Source organism: Lycium ferocissimum, chromosome 7 (assembly GCF_029784015.1).
Source record: "Lycium ferocissimum isolate CSIRO_LF1 chromosome 7, AGI_CSIRO_Lferr_CH_V1, whole genome shotgun sequence".
In the NCBI taxonomy this organism is placed as follows: domain Eukaryota; kingdom Viridiplantae; phylum Streptophyta; class Magnoliopsida; order Solanales; family Solanaceae; genus Lycium; species Lycium ferocissimum.
In genome coordinates this window covers 36,939,499-36,965,330 of record NC_081348.1, presented here as the reverse complement: position 1 = coordinate 36,965,330, position 25,832 = coordinate 36,939,499, and the positions used below count along the sequence as shown (strand labels likewise).

The 25,832-nt window shown below is 35.0% G+C and overlaps 2 protein-coding genes across 5 annotated transcripts; both read right to left on the bottom strand.

Annotated features, from left to right (window-relative positions):
• Window positions 1-2,096: 2,096 nt before the first annotated feature.
• Window positions 2,097-12,244, bottom strand: LOC132064756 (fatty acid amide hydrolase-like). The gene is made up of 21 exons (XM_059457857.1): window positions 11,985-12,244; window positions 11,835-11,917; window positions 10,255-10,364; window positions 10,093-10,153; window positions 9,249-9,439; window positions 9,045-9,174; window positions 8,834-8,911; window positions 8,615-8,762; window positions 8,233-8,345; window positions 8,062-8,137; window positions 6,826-6,897; window positions 5,743-5,794; window positions 5,365-5,445; window positions 5,062-5,145; window positions 4,795-4,898; window positions 4,571-4,663; window positions 3,945-4,013; window positions 3,484-3,548; window positions 3,305-3,366; window positions 2,560-2,655; window positions 2,097-2,437 (listed from the first exon to the last, which is right to left on the bottom strand). The coding sequence occupies exons 2-21, from the start codon at window positions 11,911-11,913 to the stop codon at window positions 2,375-2,377; spliced, it is 1,827 nt and encodes a 608-aa protein (XP_059313840.1). The 5' UTR covers window positions 11,914-11,917; window positions 11,985-12,244; the 3' UTR covers window positions 2,097-2,374.
• Window positions 12,245-16,580: 4,336 nt separating this feature from the next.
• Window positions 16,581-25,742, bottom strand: LOC132064755 (fatty acid amide hydrolase-like). Of its 4 annotated transcripts, XM_059457854.1 has the most exons (20): window positions 25,154-25,733; window positions 24,450-24,559; window positions 24,277-24,337; window positions 23,617-23,811; window positions 23,409-23,534; window positions 23,193-23,270; window positions 22,973-23,120; window positions 22,665-22,777; window positions 22,508-22,583; window positions 22,074-22,145; window positions 21,528-21,579; window positions 20,058-20,138; window positions 19,893-19,976; window positions 19,610-19,713; window positions 19,367-19,459; window positions 18,644-18,712; window positions 18,117-18,181; window positions 17,579-17,640; window positions 16,984-17,079; window positions 16,581-16,851 (listed from the first exon to the last, which is right to left on the bottom strand). In XM_059457854.1, exons 1-20 carry the CDS (start codon window positions 25,275-25,277, stop codon window positions 16,783-16,785), a joined length of 1,878 nt encoding a protein of 625 aa, XP_059313837.1. In that variant the 5' UTR covers window positions 25,278-25,733; the 3' UTR covers window positions 16,581-16,782. The 4 variants fall into 4 exon arrangements, 3 of the variants coding, with proteins under 3 accessions (XP_059313837.1, XP_059313838.1, XP_059313839.1); XM_059457855.1 differs by lacking the exon at window positions 18,644-18,712 and having other exon boundaries at window positions 25,154-25,735; XM_059457856.1 differs by lacking the exon at window positions 19,893-19,976 and having other exon boundaries at window positions 25,154-25,735.
• Window positions 25,743-25,832: the final 90 nt, after the last annotated feature.

The following is a 25,832-nucleotide window of genomic DNA, read 5'->3' as shown; positions in this document are numbered from 1 at the left end:
AATTATCTTATGTTGTCGTTATGAAAAGTTCTTATATGTAAGGTACTTTTGTTATACAAACTTGTCATTTAGTTGGATGCATTGTTTTGACATTTATTTATTTATTTCGGGAGGAAAGACAAAGATTTGGTGATTTGTGCTTAATGCATTCTTTACCTTTTAGCAATTAAAGGAGAACGAAATAAAGATTATGTGATCTCATGTGTCAAGGACTCAATGCAGATGATTCTTTTTGTATGCCAAATTGAAGGAATGTATTGCAAGTAAATTTTTGTGGTTTCCATTCCAATGAAATGATTCTAGATGTGTATTTTGTATATTATAATTCTGCTAACTATATCTCTCATTTTCTGGTTTACATACTGTTATTGAAGTTTTGTTGATTTTTTTCTTTTCACAGGGCTCAAAGTTGACCCTTTAATTTTTTATATGAGGTCTTTGATGCACGCGACATGGAATATGCTGATAGTCAAGGTGCATCATAAAGACGCGATTACTAAATTATATTTATTGTTGAAAATTGGGATATTTCGACTAAGAGTATCCCTATAGTTGAAAAAAAGATGGACTAAATGTTGCTACCGCTCAAGAAAAAAAGGGAAAATACTCTTAAAAATAATTTAATTACAGCAAGTCAACTTTTCATTTACATATTTTAAATTTTCATCAACTTAATCTTATTTAAGGTTGTGCAACTTTGGTTCCAAGTACATATTATGGTAACGTCTTATGTTCTGTAAGTATTTATGTTCATGTTTTCGCTTTCACTTCAAAGTAGATGATTTCATGATTCTCCTAGAAATTTTTAAATTTTTTTTTTATGAAGTTTTGGTGTCATTGTCTTTTTTTTGTTTGAAAAAATAATTTTTTTAATGTTATAGTATTAGACAAAAAGATAATTTTTTAATGTTACAGTATTAGAAAAAAAATAATCGTAAATTCAATGCGGGTATTCGTAATCGCATGAAGCGCGGACAAGTTCACTAGTGTGGACTAAACGAAGATAATTATACCATCGGAGCGAATAGGTAAACATAGGGAGAAAAGGCGGGGAAGGGAAGAAATGTGCTTATTGCTTTCAATATCTTTAGGAAAAAAGCAAAGAAATTTCTTCTCTCTCTCTTGGCAAATGGTTTATTTCGAATGAGTGTGTAGATCATTTGGAAACCGTCACCTTTTAATTATTTAATTATACATCTCAAGACGTTCTTCTTTTCGAGGGCAAGCATGTGGATTTTTTTAAAGGGTGACGGTGAACTTAAATCCAAGACTTATGACTGCTCTGGTAATTTGACGTTATGTGACCATCTCATCTAAAAGCGTAAGCCGTCACCATGAGAGCACATTTGTACTTATTTATTTGTATTATACCTCAATAAAAAGTTACTTAAAACATGGACTTATTTGCTTCCAAGTACTTAATTGTGTTTCCTCTCATTCCAGATATACCTTGCTATTTCTCATTAAAGATTCAGAACAAAATTCTCTGATGAATCTGCATAATCTGGTTTCAAGTGTTACGATGAGTTACTATTTGCCAAAAACCATTGTGTCTGTATCTGGGTTGCAAGCAGAGCTCTGTTCTTGTTTTGTTGCTGACAAACTCACCATAGAAATTAAGCAGGTCATCCACAAAGAATGTGCAATTATTTTACCAATAAATGAGAAAACTCTTGAATATTTACTTCTCTGCCTCTTATTTCCAGATACAACAATAGAGTTGATACTTAACCATCCACTTTGTTTACCCTCCAATCCCACCTCTTTTAACCCACACAAAAACGCTGGATCAATCTGGAAATATGTTAAGGCAATATGGGAGTCAGGGATTACTTGTATAAAGCACTAGCGTATGGATTATATTGTCCCAATTGGTGGAACTCTTTGCCATAGTTGCTTTGATAAAGTAAAAGCCATAATAGCAAGTATATGATCAATTCTGCAGCCCATGTTTTACATGATTTTTGCTTCTACTTGCATCTTTGCTAAGTCAAAGCTCCATCTCAATTCTCATGGTGCTTGCGGCAGAAGGTAAAGCATCTATGATCCAATGGTTTGAGATCTTATTTTGCACGCATTACCTTTTTTCGTTAGCCTTTTGCGTTCGACAGCATTTATAATTAATCAATTATTGAATACATAAAAGTTCCAGTTACTAATTTTACCGATTAAAAAAGGTACTATCTGCATTATTTCATAAAGTGGTACCTCAAACTCAGTACATCCAATTTCAAGATCATTTGAGAAGAAAAAAAAAAAATCAAGATGGTTTCTGTGAATCACCAAGATCTTGATAAATGAATCCACATCTTCTGAAGCTTCATGACTCAAAATTACCATTTACCCGGGGCTCCCACGGACGTAAGCTTGATTTCTAGTTCCCTTTCAAAATGTCATAATATTGCAGTGGCTTCTTCTTGGGCTCAGCACAAGTTTCCTGAAAAAGAGCAATGTTATGTGTTGGTATTGGAAGTCATTTTTACGTAGGGATCATTATCTGTTTCACGCGTTGAATGAATCATAGTTGCTCTCGTTCATCTTGGTTGAACGGTCAATTACCTCAATTGCAGCAGCTAAGCGCAAAATGGAAGCTTCACACCAGGGTCGGCCAATGAGTTGCATACCTATAGGAAGCCCTTGCTTGTCGTAACCAACCTGAACATGTTACTCACTGATATGAGATAGTGATAACCAATCATTTTTGTACTAGGTGAAGATCACCTCATTCTGAACTGACGAACAAATATGCTTCAGCAATCGTATTATTATGTTGTTGTTACTGTTCTTTTCTCCATTATTTTCAACATTTCTTCACTACTGTATTTCCTTTTCAAACCTGCTATTAAATGCTTTACTTGAGCCGTGGGTCTATTGGAAACAACCTCTCTACCTTCACAGGGTAAGGGTGAGGTCTGCGTACACACCACCCTCCCCACACCCCACTTATGGGATTACTCTGGGTATGTTGTTGTTGTTGTTGTTGTTGGAGGGGATAAAGCCTTTTTTCCTGTTTCGAATAAGTGGAGGGATAAAGCCAATTTTGAACCGTTTAACATAAAAAAATTCTTTTCATGCCAATTGCTACTCTTTTGTGAAAATGATTTTGGGATGAAATCTAAAAACCCTTGAAACATTAGCGTTCGGATACTTTTGATAGACAATTTAAGTTCATGCAAGCCCCTCCCTTAGACTGATGAACCAAATGCTGAACCATGAGATATATCTTGCCTTTACTTCCCTCAGAAATGGTTCAAAAGAGTACCATTCCCAACCCTGGATAGAGGAGAAAGGTGCTACAACTTACAGGGACAGTAACTGCAGGAAGTCCCAGAAGATTTGCATTTATAATAAACCGCATAAGGTTTCCTGAAAAATAGAGCAAAACAGTAAGCTGTCCAAGAAAGAGTAGAGAAACAGCATCTGTATAGTTTCAGCCAACTCCATAGTTGTCGATATCTGGTAAGAGGTGAGTGTAGGAAAAACCTGAAACTTGCAAATTAGTCTCCCCAACTTGAAGAGCACTTAGTGGAATTCTGGGTGCAGTCATGCTGATAAAGAAGGAAGTATCAGATATGGTTTTAGGAATATTGCTGCATTCATTGAAACAAAACAATGAACTGCCTATGCACACAAGCTCAGGATGTCATATGTCTAACTTTTAACATGTATCCACAGATTAATCTCCCGTCTACACATCCTGACTCGCCATTTGATGTTTTGGGTATCCACATGAACAAGTCAGTCGCATTATCTCAGGCACAGAAGTCCCACCAACCAAAAGAAGGGGGGAAACAAAAAAGAGCAGAAAATATAGGAACAGGGAAATAGTCTGAAAAAGATGAGTCATTAAATGTGTGCAGATAAAAAAATGAGAAAATATGTTCATTTACTGGAATAGAGTAAGCCTTGATGAAGGATATGAAACAGAGACTTCCTTGACATACCCAGTTGTAGGTGTCACAATAATATCCACCTTCTTGAAAATCTCCATATGGAAATACATTAACCTCCGCCTGCAACAACCCAGACAAGAGTTATGTCAATTATGTTTCTTGTACTTCTGAAAGATTGCATTTCTGCTAGTATCTGTAAGAAACGCATATGGCATTAATTAAAAGTTTTAGCGTTGCAGCATATTGTGCAAACCAAGCATAAAACAATGTACATAACTAGTGAAGAGCATAGAAGTTAGAAGACAATTGTCCTAACTCCTAAGCAGTTAACATTTTCTCTTTTCCATCATCCCATTGTGCTCTCTGTATGAAGCATTACTTTCAGGATATTAAACACCCCACCATATCTTATCAAGTCATATACTTGGTTTGGAACGTAACTGACTTTTTCAACAACATTGTTGATAGGTTTCCAAATTTATCAACTTAAAAGTTTTGGCAACTAATAAAGTGTAAAACCCAACCTAAGGAAGCTACAGTTATCTGGCATTTTCAGTAATTTCAGATGCCACCGTATTTCTAAACCAATAAAACAGTTCTCAGTTGGATTCTGAACAAATTCATGACTAAGATTAGATTGCTTTACTTTAGGTAGCTTAAGAAACAATAGGTCTCACCTAAGCCGCTGAGCAGCAACATAGTCTGCTGCTGTAAATGAACGAAAAAGTGCCAGAGTTGTGCGAGTATCATATGTCAATCTCTCTCCTTTCCTGGAGACAAAAAACAAGAAAACAGATAACCAAGATGATATCAGGAAATAATTTGAAGTTGCTCCCAATAAGACATTGAGATCTAGGAAGAAGACATTTGATAATAGAATATTCAAAGAAAAAGTGTGTACCCTTCATAACAGTATGGATTCAGTGCGCATAATGCTTCAGACCCAATAGAAACAATATGAGCTATGCGCATCTCATGCAACTCTGGTATTACAATCTCTACCGTCTTCAACCATGAGATAAAGAAAAATATTAGACATGCTAACAAATATGTAGAATGATAGATTCTCACAATATTGATGCTAATGGTTCCTGAGCAAAGCTAGCAGATACACCTGCCAAAATCCAAGATAAAGCAATGAAGAATGTTATAATAGAAATAGACTTACTTTGCATCCATGTTTTTCTGATAGCCGACTGAGAACATTCTCGCACTTGTCAGATATATCAGTTGAGAAGACATCATTAAACCACTGTAAAAGTATGTTGCTATGAGATAATCAAGGAAATAACCAAATACGAAAAACTACTTCAGTGTGAAAGCAGCCACTAATGGTTGTATTAGGGTAGACTGTCTACATCACACCCCTTGGGGCGCGGCCCTTCCCCGGCCCTGCTAAGGCCGGATGCTTTGTGCACCGGCTACCCTTTTTTTAATGAAAAACTATTTTTGTGAAAAGAAGTGTAGTCACCTCTGTATATTTTCCAAGGCGCAGCGATCCCACAGATTGCCAGCTCTCTTCTGAAGAGAAATTAGGTACACAAGGGAGGGACTGATAGAAATAGAGGGAGATGATTAAATTACAGAAACAGAACTTATTATCCACAATGATGTCCAAAATCAAGAACCTGAATGTGATATCTTAATGAATATAGAGTCTGCTGGTGAGATTAAACTAAGAACACAGCTTTTAGATGTTCTAAACATGTACAGGATGTTTCAGGTTATCCGGTTTACTAGAAGGTACTTTTATAAAGTAATACAATGAAGAAAAAGGAAGAAACCAGAACAGTCAAGAGAAATACAGAGTTTAAGAATAGAGCAGATGAAAACATTCTTTGGTGCTTACCGGTCTCAAAGGGATTCTATCAGCAGGAGAGGACCCCAGAATTGCTGCATACCTGATAAAGTAGTGGATATAAACAAATCACACTGCAATTGTAACTTCGATCCTAAATTTATTTAAAACAAAGGTGAGACCAATAAAGCTATCAAAGCAATAACTTGTTGAGTGAAACATGTAAATACATTAACAAGTCCAGGAAGACTAATCTTGGCATAGTTCCGTGGCATACTTGACAAAAACACAACATTATGATTATGGAGATTGTTGCTAATGCCCAAAATATGATCATGGAGATTAATGTGGCTCCCCTTGGAATCATATAGTAGGCAGATGTCGGACTTATCCAAATCCATGTGTTACATTCAAAGCCATTTTAATAGGCATGAAAATACTATTACGACAAATGGTTACCTAAGAAACTTTCAACTGACATAAGAAACTTTCAACTGACGTACACCTAAATTGGGAGCAAAAAACAGAGTCACTATATACCAGCAGCTCGTACCAGGTCAAACTCATTGAGCCTGCTGGCTGTGCAATCTGGTTGTCTGATTGTCTTGTCAATCTCATGTTAATAATCAAGAAATACTTAAGCAATGGTTTAGCAGCTATTAGGATTAGGCATACAACACAATGTCCATGCCTTAGTGGTTCTTCCTTGGCATGATTAGCAATTGACAGTCAGGCACTTGATGGGATTACTGGTCCTTGGACAAGATTAACTGTTAGCTTAAGATTGATAGACCTAAATGAGGTAAGCAGTTATAATTTTCCAGAACGCACTTATAGTTCTTTTATGTGGTCTGACAAGATGGTTGAATAATCATTCTACATCTTTATGCATAGCTCTATTGTTCTCATTTCCTTTCCTCAATAATAAGATTCTCTTAGTTTGTCCTTTACCATCAGCAAGCAGATTTATGAAAGGCAAATTAGGCCAGCTAATTTCAACCGGATAATTGATGAGAGGCAAATTAGGCCAGCTAATTTCACTCGTTTAGTTTATTTCGTTACTCCAAACGATAATCGGATAACAAATGTTTAAGATTAAGCATATTCTCGATATTCAAACCCATTAAAACTTACACAAGTATGGTGTCCTCAACTGTTGTGGCGATTGGTCCAATAACTGCCACTGTTCCATCATCACATAATGACCTGGATAAATAAAAGAGAGGCTATAGTGAATCGGCCCCATCCTGAAAGACAACTTTCTCCCTTTACATGAAAAGAACCATGCGGAACACCATGAAGATTGAACGTCGATGCACCCGAAACTGACTTAATAATGAGAAGGTACAAGAGATAACAGGTTTGATGATATTAGATTGACTAAGAGAACCATGCGGAACACCATGAAGATTGAACGTCTATGCACCCAAAACTGACTTAATAATGAGAAGGTACAAGAGATAACAGGTTTGATGATATTGAATTGACTAAGGGCAATGCATAAGTGGAAATCACTAATCAGTTTACCAGAATCACTAATCTCCCCAAGTTAAGAAAATCAATATGGATCATCGCATCATTGAAGATCATTTAGCCGTTGATTCCTTTTCTGATAAGTTTGGAGGGATTTTTCTGATAAGCCCTTAAGCATCAAAATCAGTCACAACTTACGGAACTTCACTGAGTTTGGAATTCTTACAATCAACCAACAGTAATTTTAAGCTCCGTTCTTGATATGATTTCATATTATTGATAAAGGTATATACATCCATATTATCTATGTATAATTTGGACTAATAAAATGTAACCTGATAACTAAATAAGTTTCATATTCGATTCTTTACCCTGATAACTAAAGTTTCATATTTCATTCTCAATAACTAGAGTGTCTTCATTTCTTTATAATGATAACTAAAGTTTTATATCCAATCCTTCGCATACGTGAGCAACTATGAGATGCTACATCAAAATAAAGCTTCTCAGAAAGCATCCTCACTGGAGTTATAAAGATTTGAAGTGATATTAATGTGGTGAGATGGAAAATAGCATGACTTATGATCATAATACCATCTTTCGGGGTACTGGAATGGTGTTATTGTGAAAAAGTGTGAACGTTGACTCAGACAGAGATCTGGAAAGATTCCAATTTGAGATGGTCTATCATCACTATACATAAAAGGTTGAAGTATGTTCCAGATTAATGTATACACATGCATATATGAACCACAAGCTTTAAATGAAGATACAGAATAAATGCAAGAAAAATTGATGGCTGATGAAAGAGGAACAAGAATAATGGCGATACAGTTGAAGATCTATTAGGGAGAAAAGCGTATCATAAGGGACATGAAAACTGCAGGACGAGCTCACCCATTCATGCTAGTTCGACAATATGTTGACTTCAATCCCACAACACCACAAAGGGAAGAAGGAATACGAATTGAACCTGTCCTTACACATTATAAACCAAGGATCAATAAAATACTGTATTATGAAGATTGAATAGTGGATCTTCAGTGTGACATGGTGTAGGTGTACAACCTCCTCCATCCGTCCCCAAAGCAGCAGAACACAATCCCGAAGCCACAATAGCTGCAGGGCCTGAGGAAGACCCTCCTGTGTACCTATCTGGATCATGTGGGTTTCGTGTAGTCCTGTCACAGAGATTTTTAACACAAAAGTTAAAGGGTAGAGAAGAAAAGGTACATTCACAACAACAAATAAACAACTCTAGATTTTTCCACCTCAGGATATACCCATTTTAGGAAGCAATTGTTAAAGATCGCTGTGAAAGAAGCCTGTGAATGCTAGTGTTACATTTAAAACAGAAAAGAAATTTTTGAGGACTGCCTTAGAAAGGTCAAATGCAATTTAACATTCCATGTACACAAAGCCGTTCTACAAAAAATTATGTAACACATACCCATAGTTTGCGTTATTTCCGGTAGTGCCCAAGCCCAACTCATGCATGTTTGCCTTTCCAACCAAAATTGCACCACAACTTCGTAATCTCGATACAGAAACAGCATCCTTCTTTACCTCACGAACCTCATGCATCCATGTAGTTGCTCCTGTTCGCACCAAGTATATAACTAAATCTGGCAATAGGGCTCGGTAGGAAGATGCAAACTAAAATGCATACCCTTTGAAGGGTGAGGATAGCAATCTATGTCGTCTTTGATTGCCATGAAAATCCCATCCAAGATTGACAGTGGATTCCCTGCATGTTCCCCAGAGTCAGAAAAATATTATTCTGACTGAGCACAGTTTCCAAGTACGATAATTTTTGGAGTATTATTTACTTAGGGTTCAACGATGTATACAGCAGGGGAAACATGTAAATATCAGAATACCTTGTTCAAATCTTTGTGTAGAAGCAGCAGCTTGCTTTCTTACTTCGTCAGGGTCAAAAGAAATTAATAGTGGTGCTACGGGATTCTTATTGTTGAACTCCTCAATGGCTGAGATGAAGCGCTCTGCAACCTGTAACACAAGGAATTACTTCTCATCCTAGAGACTAGAAGACAGAAACAAAAGTAACCTTAGAAGTGCCTTGCCATAGATGGAGTTGTAAACTTAGATTTGTATGCATATGCATAATCACGAATCTTCCAATAGCGGAATGATGCAGTTGAATCACCACTCCAATTGCTAGCTGGATCATATTCTGGAAGACACTTTAAGGCTAGCTCAACCCGGTCTTCAGGCTTCGCATCTTCTTCCAGGCTGACAACAGCAGTTTCTGGCTCTACAGTCAGGAAATTCAAATTGAATTAGTGCCAAGTATACAGCACTTTGTATCATGGCAAGGTCACACACACATATATACATCTTCTGCATCCGCGTTGATGCCATCAATTTTAACAAGTTTTATCATCATCAATATGAATATGGAAGATCTTACTATTTTCTTACTACAGCACCGCCTTACAAGTGGAGTAGCCGCAGATGCCATGAATAAGAATAAAGAAATTGACCTGGTCAACTTGCATGCATCTACTAATCGACCATATACTTGTTACATTCTACTAGCACAAGTACTAGGTAACTCTGGAAAATTTACCTAGTTTCGCCTTTGTTGGAGTTCAGAACTTGGTTGTCAAGATTATAATTCCAGATCTTTGGCCACCCTCTTGCGTGTCCCAATAAAGAGAACATTGTACAACAACAAAAAAAGAAAGAAAAATAACTACATTGGGCGTTTAAACCTGTCTCTTCCGTTTGGTCCTTTTACTTGCAACTTGTAAAGCAGTTCATTCAAGTAAAAAATGGAGCTAATTCCACCAATGTCGAGGGAGGACAAAACACAAAAGAAGCACCTTTCTATTTCATTTCTAACGGAAATATCCAAATGTGTGTGTGAGAGAGAGAGAGAGTTGATATCTTAGTGCAAGAATGAACCTTGAGGAGGAAATTCAGGTTTAAACATAGGACCCTCCGGTATGACGGTGTACTTCAACTTCTGTCAACCATGAATATATTTACTTCAGTCTTTAATTAACCATTTCATGCATACTCACAAGTGAAGTAAATTGCAAACAAATACAAAATTAAGAATCAAACCTCGTCAATTTTATTTTCATTCTTGAGGTGATTTACAATCAAAGATCCAATACCCGGTGCTTCAGCCAGCTTCAGAAAGAACTTGAACCAGAAACCAGTCAAATGTGGAGCTGCACAAAAACAAAAAAAATCACAGTTAAATCAAAACAATACAAAATGCATTCAAATACTCCCTTCATTTCAATTTGTTTGTTTTACTTCCTCTTTTAGTCAATTTCAAAAAAAAAAAAAAAGGCTAAAGTGACTAAAACACCCCTAAACTTGGCACGAATTGCAACTTCGGCCCCTGAACTATTGTCACACTTAAAAACACCCCTCATCTTGGCTAACTGAATTTTAATTCACCCCCGCGTTGCCACATGGCACAGCGACTGTGCACAAACCTTTCAGGCGCGTGGGAGGCTCCATATCAGCCTTTTAAACAAAAAACTGATGTGGAAAATTCATTATAAAAGTATATTTTTTAAAAAACAGAAGAACCTATTTTTTTTTTAAAATGTGGAAAACCCATTTTTTTAAAATAAATCTGGACTGAATTTTTTTTATTAAAAAATGTGGAACTTTTTAAATCTTGAAAACTGAATTTAAAAAAAAATGTGCGAAACCCGTTAAGAAAAAATCTGGAAAATTGATTTTTTTTAAAAAAATTTAAGAACCTGGAGTTTTTTAAAATTTGGAAAACTAAATAAACCCATTTTCCTAAAAAAGAATCTGAAAAATTGATTTTTTGATTAAAAACCTGGACTTTAAAAATCTGGAATACTGATTCTTTTAAGAATAAAGCGGAAAACTGATAATTTTTTTCTAGATTTAAAAAATAATCTAATTTTCCGGGATTTTTTAAAAAAAAAAAAAAAATGGGTTTTCCACATTTTTAAAAAAAATCAGTTTTTCCATATTTGTATAAAACCCCAGTTTTAATCCACTGTTTTCCAGTTTTTTTTTTAAAAGAAGTATCTTAAAAGAATCATGAAAATCTGGATTTTTTAGGACACTTTTAAAAAAAATATCAAGTTATCATTTTTTTAAAATAAAAATCCATTTTTTGCAGGTATTTTAATTAAAACTCTAGTTTTTCAGTTTTTTTTTTTTAAATCAAATTTTCTAGATTTAAAATAAATATTCCATTGTTCCAGATTTTTAATTAAAAAAAATCTGTTTTACCATTTTTTAATAAAAAAGAATCAGTTTTACATTTTTTTCAAAAATAATTTATCTATGTGGAGGATACATAGGAAGAAAATGCCAGACGGCGAGTGCATTCCACTTGCCCTGGCTTGTATATGCAGGGGTGAATTAAAATTCATTTAGTCAAGATCAGAGATGGTTTTAAATGTGACAATAGTTCATTCGTGCCAAGTTTAGGAATGTTTTAGTCACTTCAGCTCAAAAAAAAAAAAGTCTCTTTCCTAATCCGGCAACTCTTTACTTCCGACATCCCACATAGCATATTCAAGATCACAAAATTAAAGGGCATTTTGATACATGAGATATATCTTCTTTACTTTCTTATCCCAGTCAAACAATGACACGTAAATTGAGACGGAGTGTAGTATATCAGATGGAGATAAAGTAGAAACCTTGAATATTCTCCGGTATGTAATTCACGGCCGTCAAGTCAACTTCAGTCACCGGTATCATCACTCTCTTGTTCCCCATTTCTCTATAAAAAATTCACCATGATCATCAGATAAAGAAAGAACCTGAAAAAAGGAATTGAGTTATCATACCTTGAACTTCAGGTATTGGAGATCGTTGCCGGCCGGCGAGGACTGGTTAATGATAATGTGCGCTGCGCACGTTTAGAATTACTACAATTGGTTGACAGAGAGTTGATGAGAACATCAAATTCATAGGATAGGTAGTAGTAGAGTATGATATGGGTTTATCCAATAGTCAAGTGAAAATTGTCAATTTCAATAACGCTAGTTCAACGACCAATTCTATTTATGCTTCTTGTAATTGGTTTTGACTTTTCCCAGGACAGATAATGACATTTTGGCCCACTAACAAAACACGTAACGCAATATAATTTATACTAAACATACATATGCCGTACATATTTGATAAATCAGTTAGCCAAAGAGTATATTCATGTAACTTTTCCAAGTTAAATTATCGAATTTTTTTAAATGGTATCTGACTATCTTCGCCCATCAACATAATAGTCGACAAATGTAAATCATTAAATTATTTTGATCGATTGGCCGTATGTGTAACAAACTTGTCCTAAATTGAATCAATAAACTCTTTTCATGTTTGTCACGTCAAAATGGGAAGTATAATTTGCAGAAACTAAACCAGATAGCCCCATGTGTGATCCCTATTTAATTTTTATATATTATTTAAATTCTAGCCAATGTTGACAAACTTTGTGCTAGAGCTTCTATTGTTGTTATTACTAGTATTATTTTTCCTTCAACTTTTAAGACTCGAGTTGGAAGTTAGGCTCTGCAAAAGCATTTCAAATTTTCACCGTGTGTATGAATCTTTAAATTTTCTTCGCGATCTCAACTTCAAGTGTTTGTACACATACAAGTTTATTTTAAAAAAAAAACTCTAAATATTTTGTAAATTTTAGTTAATCTTTAGATAAGGAATCCTACCAAATTGATTATTTGTGCACTTCCCCCTTTAATTTTGACTAAATAATGGGATCATAAGGCAGCGTCCAACTGAAAATCACTTTTTATTTTCCAATTTGTTCTTTCTGATAATTTGTTTAATTATCAAGTTAAATAAAACAATTATCAAATATATATGCATTTTTCTTTTATTAATATATATTATATAAAGTCATTCCAAAAATATCTTTATGTGTTTTGATAAGTTCTCTTTTAAGTCAATTGTTAAACATGCGGTTCAAACGCTAACGTAAACCCATTTAACGTGAGATACTAACTACTATTCCCTTAATTCGTTTTAAACAATTTATTGTTAGGTTTTGAAGTATATATGGCGAAGATTTTCTTGAAAAATATTGATTTGTTAATTTATTTATAGGATATAACTTAATTACCACATACGGTATAAGTTGATAAATATAGTATTTGACTTTAAATTTAATTTTTAAATAAAACAAAAATCTAGTAATTGAATAAGTCCGTTAAGTTGGACATATCGCTTGGGTTGCTTGTCTCATTCTGGCTGAAACATACTTATGTTAATTGTTGTTAATTAAAATATCAAGATTAAATGTGGTTTGGAACAATATAAGCAGTTAAGAAGATTAAAAAACTTATGGGCATACTTTCTTAGAAATGCAAGCCGAATATATTTTCTTGGATCAATTTTTAGTTATGTACATCGGCGTGGGCATCAGGTGTGATAATACTTGATTTAAGTTTTATTTGTTTACTAAAAAGAAGGTAGAAGAATCATTGTATAAGGATGAGTTTAGTTATGACCGGAAAGAATAACTTTAAATTGAAAAAAATAATAGATTGAATGTTGCTGTGTACAATTTTCTGTGTACAATTTTGGTTCTACTGTTTCGACTTTACGGAGGGAAATAAATTTTTTTTATTTTAAATGAAAGTTAGGGATTTGGCTACAATACTATTGTCATATATTCTTCCACCTTTCTTTTTAAGCAAATGTTAACTTAATTTATTATTAATAATTAAGGGTTAAAATTTTTGACCACAAGGATTTGAGGAAAATTTAAAGACCACCCCAAACAGTGGGGCAATCAGCGCAAAAAAATGGTATTATTTTTCCTTCAACTTTTATGACTTTCTTTACATATATAATAAAAAAAAAAATAATTTCACCGATACTCGTATCTTTTCCGTGTGTATGAATTCGGAAACTTCTTACATGCGATCTCAACTTCAAATTTGTATGTCTGAAGTTTATTTTAAGGCAGCTAAACTCTAAATATTTTGTAAATTTTGGTTAATCTTTAGATAAGGGTCCTCAAATTGATTATTTGTGCACTTCCCCCTTTAATTTTGACTAAATAATGGGATCATAAGGCAGCGCCCAATTGAAAATCACTTTTTATTTTCCAATTTGTTCTTTCTGATAATTTGTTTAATTATCAAATTAAATAAACAAATAAATATATATGTTTTTCTTTTATTAATCATAGTTATATAAAGAACCCAAAAAAATATCTTTATGTGTTCTGATAAGTTCTCTTTTAAGTCAATTTGTGCTAAACATGCGGTTCAAATTGGCTAATACTCCAAGCTAAGATAACTAATGGCTTAATGACTCGCTAAAACGGACTAACCTAATCAATTCAGAGCATATGTAGGGATCCAATAGCTCAGTTAGTTGACTCTGTGAACTTTCATCTTGTTAGTAAGGGTTTAAATCCCCACATTATAATTTCCTTCCTCATTTTCCCTTCCCCTAACCCCCTATGTAATAAAAAAAAATTTAAAAAAATCAGAGCAAATTGAGTGAGTTATATTTTAATGAGCTGAATTTGATGCCTCTAGGTTCAAATTGTACTGACATTGATGGACCTTACGAAAAATTGGCATTCAATTGACAACAACCAAATTGGTTGCCATTTATTGCGGATTAAATGGAAAGTAGCGTACGGCTTCCGCCCAAAAACCGACCGCCATTTTATTTATAGTACTCCCTCCGTTCCAAGTGACCATATTATTAAAAATACGGAAAAGACTCAAATATGCCATCAAACTATTTTAATGGTTCATTTACGCCATTAATATTGGGCTTGACTCATTTACGCCATGACCTATATGAATGGTTACATTTACGCCATCGAACTATGTAGCTTCATTCGGACTTTATTCGCCACTCATCAATAGTTTTGTCATTTATGACATTGGGGTTGTCGTGACATTTACCAAAATAAGTATTTAAGACTTGATAATTTTTCATTAATTGCCGATTTTATAATACAAGATATATACGTGGTTCCTCCAATTAGAGGTCTACGTCATTTAATTAAACCGATTTCAATTTTAAATATCAAATTAAGAAAAAATGGCCCATACACCCCGCCCACCCACAACCATAATCTATTGAGCAAATGTGTCATATATATATTATAAAACCAAACTTTTAATGAAATAAATGACATGAATGAGTCATTTCCCCTTCCCCCTAAATATGTAACAAAATAAAAAATAAAAAAAATCAGAGCAAATTGATGAGTTATATTTTAATGAGCTGAATTTGATGCCTCTAGGTTCAAAATTGATACATTGATGGACCTTACTAAAATTGCATTCAATTGACAACAACCAAATTGGTTGCTATTTAGTGCGCATAAATGAGCCATTTCCAATAGTTCGATGACATATTTGAGCCTTTTCCGTTAAAAATATATGATCCAAATTACTTGTTGATTTACAAAATCAAGATAAGATTTATTAAATCTTTCTCATCTTACCCTTAATATTAAATGTTCTTGAAAATAGTTAATATTTATTAGAATGAATTTAGTGGAGAGAGATAGAGATAAGGTAGTAAAATACATTATTTATTTATGATTTCTTAAGGAGCGTGCAAAAGGGAAATTGACCAAGTAATATGGGACGGAGGGAGTGAAATGTATAGTTAGATGGTTTCTTATTTTAGTACATAGTCAGATGCATTCACACATTATATGATATACTTAATTATGTAGACGAAAATGTGTTAAACGTTTGGAACATCATTGATTAGTACTTCCTTTAAGTTGTTGAACATATTGATTCTGTTTTTCTTCAACTGTTGATAAATGTTTGACAGAACAAATTGCTTGCATACGACTTTAGGCCGATAAAGCAGGTAAGAACTTAATGCAGTCCCGTTTGATGTTGTAAGATGTTTTATTACAAAATTGCTCCCACAACTTGCTATAGTTTGATGTGGTTTCCCGTACGCTGCTCTTTTTTCCCTCCAAACTAAACTAATTAATACAGCTTGACTAAAAGGGAGGGGTAATTTGAAAGATGGCCACTTAACTTTTATCTTATTGCGTCATTAAATTATTTCTTATAACAAAAAAATGGCTTAACTTTGTCTAATTATCACTTACTAAACTAGTTTTTATAACAAAACCACTTAATTTTGCTAAGTTCCGTGGATAGGTTACTAAGCAATTTTTTTATTTTTACCAAAAAGCCATTCAACTTTGCCTAAATTTTATATAAAATGCCCCTTATGTTTCCTACTATTGACTTTCCGTGATACTTAGATAAAGTTGAGTAACTTTTTGTTTACAAAGATAGATAGTGATTTTCATGATACTTGCTATTGCAATAGAGTAACTTTTCTATTACAAAATATAATCTAATAACTTTTTTGCAATAAAATTAAAGTTGAGCGAAACTAATCCCTATCGGGATTTAAGCAGTAAGGATTACAAACTTCGACAACTTTTATTGAACGAAGATCAAAGAGTAATCTCATTTCCACATGACCTAGACTTTTTCTGCAAGACAACTTTTATTTCGGGATTAATACAATTACAGAAAATGAACTACTTCTAAAGTTTTTGTGCATTCCTAAATCACCAATATCTGAGAGCTGTCACCAATGTTTTAGTTGAGAACGTAAACTTCACATCTGGTTCCCTTTCAAAATATCATAAAACTGCACGGGCTTCTTCTTGGGGCCAGCACAAGTTTCCTGAGAAAAACAACATATCGATTGTTAGTATTCCAAAATAAGATGTATATACCAAGTGGCATTGAGGTCAGTATGGTGTCATCTGTTTTAAGAAAATGGCCAGTGACTCATTTGTTGGAAGGGTAACCATACCTCTATGGCAGCCGCCAAGCGCAAAATGGATGCTTCGCACCACGGACGCCCAATGAGCTGCATGCCTATGGGAAGTCCTTGCTTGTCATAGCCAACCTGAGCATACAAGATTCCAACAAAATCTTAAAACAATTGGAGATATATTGGCACCGCCATTATTAGTAGTTTGCACATGGTGAATGAAGTAAAATCAATCTGCTTAGCCATAATTACCAAGTCCCTAGGTCTAGCATTATATAATACAGAGAGTTTTGAAAATGTTAACAGAGGAGCGTGTTGTAATGCAATTATATTTCCAGTTCAGAATTAGTATTCTTTCCAGGACACAAGCCTAAGCTAATCTAGACTCTTTTTTTTGTGCAGCACAGCATTAAAAACTTTTCCAGGGAACAAAAGCTTCGAACAAAATAATGTAGATGTTTAACAAGAGATAAGAGCAGATAATGCTGTAATCTTTTTAACATATAGGGTATCTGGACCCTGTACAAAATTTAATATGCCTCAGACATTGAGCTTTTTATTCCGGCAAGTTATTTTTTCCCTATCTGCAGTTAGTCTAAATTCCCAAGTACATAGGATAAAGATGTAAGCTTACAGGCACAGAAATTGCAGGAAAGCCCAGAAGATTTCCTGCTAACATGAACTGCATAAGATTTCCTGGAAGAGAGAACAAAAAAAGAATATAAGGTTGTAAAGTTTACCTGTCTAAAAGAATAAAAAAGATCATTAAAGAAGAAAGAAGGATAACACATAAGAAGTAACTATAGTTTAAAAAATTCACACAGGTACCACATTTAATAATATCTTGGGAAGAGGATCATCCTGCTTAAATCAGAACATATGTGCAACAACACGAGAAGTTACCCCAGTCGTAAGAGCATCTCATTTCCAAGTTCCAACCAACAGGTTTGGAGTTCAAATAACCAAGGGAAAAGTGGGATGAATCACTATTGTCCCGGGGAGGAAGGGAAGGTTTGGGGGTCTGGGTTTCACCAAGTCGAAGAGGAAAAAAGAAATTATTGTGTGCAACCACTCTATAGCACTCATATGATCAATCTATTCAGACTCAATTAGACATCAAACAGTTGACGGCATCTCCCAAACACATGAACCAGTGTATCATAACGACATACCTGAAACATGCAAATTGGTCTCTCCAACTGTAAGAGCAGTTGGTGAAATTATGGGCGCTGTCATGCTGAAGAATTGGGAAAACAGTTGTTAGCTAAAGATGGTTTCATAGATATTCATATTCCAGAAGGAGAAATTAATGAACAAACCTGCTGATTTTCACATATATATATATTTTTCAAGGATAAAACTTTTATGAGTATACACACAGCATCTTAAAGGTTTGATCTAGATTTGACATCATCAAAGTAATCAATTTCCAACTATCACATTCTTGTTGTTCCAGTTAAAACAAAATCTTATTCATGCTTCATCACTGACGAATTCAATAATGTAATTGGAATGGAGGGAAGTAATGCTATTCACAAGCATTAGTGATTAGGTGCATGCAAATAAAGAGATGTGTAATATTTTTACAGATGGTCATTCAAATAAATACTAAAAGTGCTTTTACCAACTACCAAGAAAGTGATAAACAAAATTCATGCACTATAACTCAAAGATCAGAATGTGGTTAGTGGTTACATACGGAGTAGTAGGTGTCACAATGATATCCACCTTCTTGAAAATCTCCATGTGGTAATACATTGACCTTCGCCTGAAATAATTAGAGAGATTACATCTAAAAACTTTGCATGTTGCCTATATCAGAAGAGAATGCACTTCTACATTGATCAATAGTTGAATAAAATACCAAGAATTATTGGAATGCACGCTTTCATTAGTATATAATACAAGAGGATAAACAAGATTACAGAGATCAACAGAGTAACCATATCATTGAGCATAAAAGCTACGGGCTTTTCTTTTTCTTATTTGTATCCAACCTACATTCTTTTGAAAAAGAAATAAAACCCATCTAGACGATTTAACACATAGTATTAAGCCCAACGCAGGTCGTGAAAAAAAGTAGGAAGACTAATTGTCACTTTCTTACATAAAAGAGATTATGATTGAGCAACTTTATGAATAGCAACCTAACCTATGGATCCGAAACAAGGTATACCCAGAAGATTTAATTTCATTCTCACCAGATACAAGCGGGCAATGGTGATGAAAATCTTGTTCATTGACAAGATTTTTCTCCTTATTTATGCAATCGTTACTCGAAAGTACAGAATACCCATTGTCTTAGACTTCCAAACCAAGTAACAAATGATCAAGCTATGCACATCTCAATTCAAATATATTTTTAGATGCCACTGAATTTGCAGTGTAGATCAAATTCAGAATTTTCTGAGTTATGCCCCACCTAAGACACTGAGCAGCAATATAATCTGAAGCTGTAAGTGCTCGAAATAGTGCCAGATTTATCCGAGTGTCATACGTTAATCTCGCTGATTTCCTGGAAATCAGATCAGGAATGGATTATTATATAAATGCAGAGCTGCAATTTATTCATCAAGAAAAATATTGATAATGCCATCATGTCATGTAGTGCCCCAGACAAGCCAGCTCAAGCACATGAAAGACCTTCTCAGTAAGGTAGACATACCCATCCTCAAGGTCAGGATTCAGCTCATATAGTGCTTCAGTGCCAAGAGAAGCAATATGTGCAGTGCGCATCTCAGGCAACTCTGGTATTACGATCTCTATCGTCTTCAATTAAGGGAAGAAAGACAAAACAACTTCAGAAAAACAGAAATGGGAAAACATAGATACAGAAAATTGTTAGCCACAAAAATGATGCTCACAAGACCCCCTAACTCTAAGGAACAAAGATGGAAGATGATCAAGGACCATTCCTTGACAGAACCAAAATGGACTATAAAACTTACTTTGCACCCATGTTTTTCTGATAGCTGATTAAGAATATCCTCACACTTATCAGATATTTCAGTTGAGAAAACATCATTGAACCACTGCAGGAGGAAGTCAACAAACAATATAACTGTTACAAGAAAGTTATATTTCAGACACTTCTTTACCAGAAAAGCAATTACCTCAGTAGACTTCCCCAAGCCCATTGATCCCAGAGAGCACCAGCTCTCACATGAACTTAAATTTGGTAAACAAGGGAGGGCCTGAAACATAGGTATTGGAGGAAGATTATTGCTCTGAAGAAGACATGAAGAACTGGTATGCACATGGAAAGTATTGCACATGGAAAGTATATACTTACATTGGGAGGCAAATATTCTATTACTAGGAGCTACAATGCAACTTTGGGTGCCCAAACTAAATTGGAGAATGCTGATCTGATATGGAATGCCATAGCTCAACCAAAACATAGGTTTATAGTATGGCTGGCTGTACAGGGAAGGCTGCTTACAAAGGATAGACTAATGAGACTGAACACACATGTTGACTGCACAGTGTTGCTTATGTGATGTTCAAACAAGGGAGACACCAGGGCATTTATTTGTTGATTGTGCTTGGTTTAAACAAATATAGGGTACGATCTTAAGATGGGCTGATTTTCAACTGCAGGCTGCTGAGGTGAAGCAAGTGCTGCAACACATTAAAAGGAAACACTGGAAACAGGCAAAGAAGGAAATCGTAGCTGCTCTATGGGGTGCAACGATCTATCATACTTGGACAGCTAGAAATTGGAAAGCGTTTAAGGGAGCATGTGTAAATATTGAGGTTGTGATAGCACAGATTAAAAAAGAAGTTATGGAAAGGATAGAAATGATGAAACAGACAAAGAAAATGTATAGATGTAGGAGTTTCATTCAGCATTTACTATGTAACTAGACTGCTCAGAGGATTAATCTTCCTGGCACTCTTCCTAGAAGGTGGCCAAGGGGATTAGGTGTTCTCTTAGGTGTATTTTTATTTTATTATTATCAATGGTAATATTCACAGTTGTTACCAAAAAAAACACTAAGGACTTTAATGGGAGGCACATGCACAACTCATCTCTGAAACTCATAAGGTGAAAATTACTTTTTCAAAATGAAACATGGCTCCAGAATAATCGAAATAAGAAGTAAAATGGTCCCTAGATCATCTAAACAAGAAAAAGGCATTAGAAATCATCCTCTTTCTTTGTACTCTTGAGATCTGATGTTTAGGTCCTACTACATCAGCTAGAAGTTACTTTCTTCAATAATGTAGTTCACGTAAACCCGGCTATTACAGGAGTTGCACAGCTTGAGGATTTCTATCTGCAGAATTTATCCAGAGGCCAGAAAAAGATTGACAATGCCACTCGAGAAGCTTTTCTCTCCAAGGTTTACATACTACTAGGATTCCCAGCAGTAAGAAGTTGCATATCAACTCTTCTCTTCAGATTTCTTGTGGGTTTTTATGATACTGGAGAAACTAGAGCAGATGGTCGATCAATGCCTTTGGAGGAACATGCTCAGAAAACTATATAAAATCACTTTGTATTCTGTGACACTTTAAGGAAATAGAGGAAATGAAAAGAAATGATGCAACATACAATCAAGATATTCTTGGGTAATTACCGGTTTCAGAGAAACTCTCTCAGCAGGAGAAGATCCTAAAATTGCAGCATACCTGATAGTTAGATATCACGACTTAGCTTTCTGGAAGTGTTTATCAAGCTCATTGAAGGCTAAAAGCAGAGCAACTCCTGATTGACTCACATAATTGGAGGAAGGATTAAGAGTCTTATATATCTGCTACTTCCATCTCTCAAAGCACAAATAGATCAGGAAACACACTCTCTCCCATCCCCATGATAAAGGGGAAAAGGCCCTCTAAGTTTTTAAAAGAGTAAAATTAAGCAAAATAAAGCAGAACTGATGGGGGTAAGCAGAAATAGTGAGAGAAAGACAACCAAAAGCTTCTGCTGCTAGTAGCACTTCACAGGCATATTATGAGTTCAAGTACACGGACGAGTTATTTTCACAAGCTGCATGACTGCACATTCTTCCCCAGTGGTGATGGTCAAGGCTGTTTTGCACTATCGCATCACCATTTATAGAAGTATAAGCACTGGGCTCAGAAAACAGTACACTCTAGGACAGTCAAAACTGTGAACTACTTACACTAGTATGGCATCCTCAACATTTGCTGTGATAGGTCCGAGACTTGCCACTGTTCCACTATGATATATCAACCTGGCAAAAATAAAAATGATGAGATTAAAAGTTACCTATTTAAGACTTATAAAGCTAGTTTGAAAATAACAAAGTATGCACATAGCAGATTTACAATAAGTAGAGAAAAGTAACATATTTGCACATATAATAGCTACAATTGGGCAAAAAATAGAATATTCATTTTGCCATAGAAGGAACTTCAAGAAAAATTCTTTTATTTTCAACAATCGTATTGGGGCTAGTTTGCACCCACATCAACTACTTCACCGGGTACCTGCTATCTCCCACCAGCACAAGTACCGAATAACTCTACCCACCAATGCTTAAACAGATCAGAACGCTGGCATATACATTTTGAATCCTCTGTAATAGGAGCTCACCCTTTCATGCCAATCCTTCCACATGTTGGCTTCAAGCCCACAACACCACACAGGGAAGAAGGAATTCGAATTGAACCTGTAAAAAATAAACTTTAACAAACATGACCTACAAAGATTTCTTAAGATGATTCACGAGCTACACGGTATCATAGACAACCTCCTCCATCTGTTCCCAGTGCAGCAGAACACAATCCAGAAGCTACAATAGCTGCAGAGCCTGCGGAAGAACCGCCTGTGTACCTATCTGGAGCATGTGAATTCCTGGTTGTCCTGTCATATAAACAAATCCACTCAACATACCGTTGTTTATAATGAAAAAATATTCCTAAACAGAGTGGAAAAGTAAATGTTAAAATTGTCGGAGTTCACGTACACAGCAATAATTAAGTCCACAATTCAAAAAGTTCTATGAAATCTTTAAGGTTTCTCTTCATGGAAATTCCCACCCCTCCATGCTAAACTCACCCAAAATTCGCATTATTTCCAGTTGTTCCCATGGCCAATTCATGCATAGTGGTCTTTCCAACCAAAACTGCACCACAACTTCGTAATCTTGAGACACAGATGGCATCCTTCTTCACCTCACGAAGCTCGTGAAACCAAGTTGTTCCACCTGTTTGTCATTAAGTATGCAACTAAATCTGGCAAAGAACTATGCTTGGGCGACTAGAGCTAGAGTACATACCCGTTGATGGATACGGATAGCAATCAATGTCATCCTTAACTGCCATGAAGATACCATCCAGGATTGATAATTCACTTCCTGCACAAACACAACCGCTAAGAAATAGTAGCTGAGTAAAGTCAAATGCAGATAGCAGGCATCACATGTTTTTGAAATACAACAGCACAATAGCATACATGTCTGTATAAAACCATAAAAAAATTTACACCAGAGTACCTTCTTCAAATCTTTGCATGGAAGCAGCAGCTTGCCTTCTGACTTCATCAGGATCATAAGAAATCAGTAGCGGTGCCAGTGGATTCTTGTTGTTAAACTCTTCTATAGCTGAGATGAAGTGCTCTGCTACCTATGACACAATTGCAAAAATAAGCTTATCCTAATAATACATTTACACGGACAGCATGAAAACAGGGAAAACAATGACTTGCCTGAGAGGGAGTTGTAAGCTTAGATCTGTAAGCATATGCATAATCACAAATGTTCCAATAGCGGAATGGTGCACTTGTATCAACAATCTGAATACAGCCTGGATTGTAATCGGGAAGACACTGCAAAGCTAACTCAACACGTTCTTCAGGTCTCCCATCTTCTTCCAAGCAAAGAACACCAGGTTCCGACTCTAAATTCACATGCCATACAAACTCGGTGAGTGATTCCTAGTGGCATTGGTTTTATCATAAAAAATTCCTAACTTTGGACCCTGATGTATGCATTGGCCTGTTATCTCCTTTGTTACTCCATAAATAAACGCCTACCACCATATATTGTCAATCTACCTCCCCTCCACCCCTCTTACAAATAGAGGTCTTTTACAAGGAAAGAGAAAGAAAGGGTTGAATAAAAGATAAGCCTATTTATTTCTTTTTCTTTTTTGATAATGGTATAAAGCAAAAGATAAGCCTATTTAAACAAGCATGTTGACCAAGTCAAGCAGTTCCTTTTCATTAAGATGGTCTACTCATAAGTCAAGGATAGATGAGCATGCAAAAATTCATACTTTTGAGAAGACATACAGGAGTGTAGACAATGTAGAGAGAGAAAGCTTAAAGATAAATACTGAAGAAAGAATGACAACAGAACTAACCTTGAGGAGGAAATTCAGGTATAAACATGGGAGCCTCCGGTATAACGGTATTCTTCAACATCTACCAATCATGAAGACGTGACCTTTTAGCTATCATAGAATATGGCATCCCCCTTGACATGAATATTTACAACATAAAAACAAATAGAAATCTGATGCATTAAGAATCAGACCTCAGTTACTCGGTTCTTGTTCTTCAAGAGAAGCATGATCATTGAACCAATAATTGGTGCTTCAGCCAACATTACAAATAACTTCAACCAAAATCCAGTCAGATGTGGACCTGCAAGTTCATAGGTGCAAATTCACAGGAAATTTTTTTTAAACTACCAGTGACTGAATAACTCGGTTAACAATACAGAGATATATAACAACAACAGCTCCCTACCCTATCTCAAAATGAACTTTGACAAACACTTTAAAATTTATTAAAATTCCACCATTTTCATATGAAAATTCCAACTTATGATACTTCTTGTGTATTTCAGAATATCTAACTTTTGATTCTTTATTTTTAAAAAAGGTAAATTAATATAGTACTCCCTCTGTCCCAATTTATATGAAGGAGTTTGGAGTACGAGGGTTAAAACAGTTAATTTTGACTATAAATTCGGGTATAGATTCTTCAATCTTTTCAAAACAAAATTACATACTTTGAAAACTGCACGAAAATACTACTACAACTTAACACAGTTAATAGAAGTAATTCAAAAATATATATTAAAAAAATTAAAAAATTGTAGTCAAAGTAAAAACTATTTGACTCCACCAAACAGTAATACCTTCACATAACTAATGAGATGGAAGAAATACTACTTAGCAGCTAAAGTCATGATAAAAAATTGTCAAACAATTTATGAAGAAATATAGTTCAAACCTTGAATTCTTTGAGACGTATACTTGGCAGCCATCATGTCAACTTCACTCGCCGGTAACATCACTCTCTTCTTCCCCATTACTAACAAACAAACTGATTGAATACTACTACTACTACAAGACATACAGAATACCAGGAAAATGTCAAAAGTACTTGCTTACTTTATAGGGAGTCCAAGTCTGAAAGTGAAGCGGTGAAACTGCTAACAGACTGACATTGAATGAATAAGCCATTTGAAATTAAAAGGCCTGGCTATCATGCATGCACCACAACTTATAACAAACTGCCATTTTTTTTAAAATTCCAATTGGTTCACTTCATATTCGAAACTGAAAACAATTAGTGAAACAAAGAGAGTTTGTGAAGACACGTGATAGTATGTAATGATGGCGTGGCTAATAATAAATTGGGTCATGTTCATGCGGACAATACGTATTTGTGTTGTCTTTTCCCCGTTAAAATGTCCAGTATCCCGCCAGATTCCATGCGGTAAGCAAAATTCGGTGGAACCATCTTTAATTTTAATGGACTGTTACAAGTAGCTCCCTTTTTTGTCCCTATCTTTGAAAAAGGAACCTTTTTTTTTTTTTTTTTTTTTTTTGAACAAATAATTTTTTTTTGTTACGAGTATTTCCTCCATTTCAATTTGTTTGTCTAATAAAAAAGATTTTTGAATTTG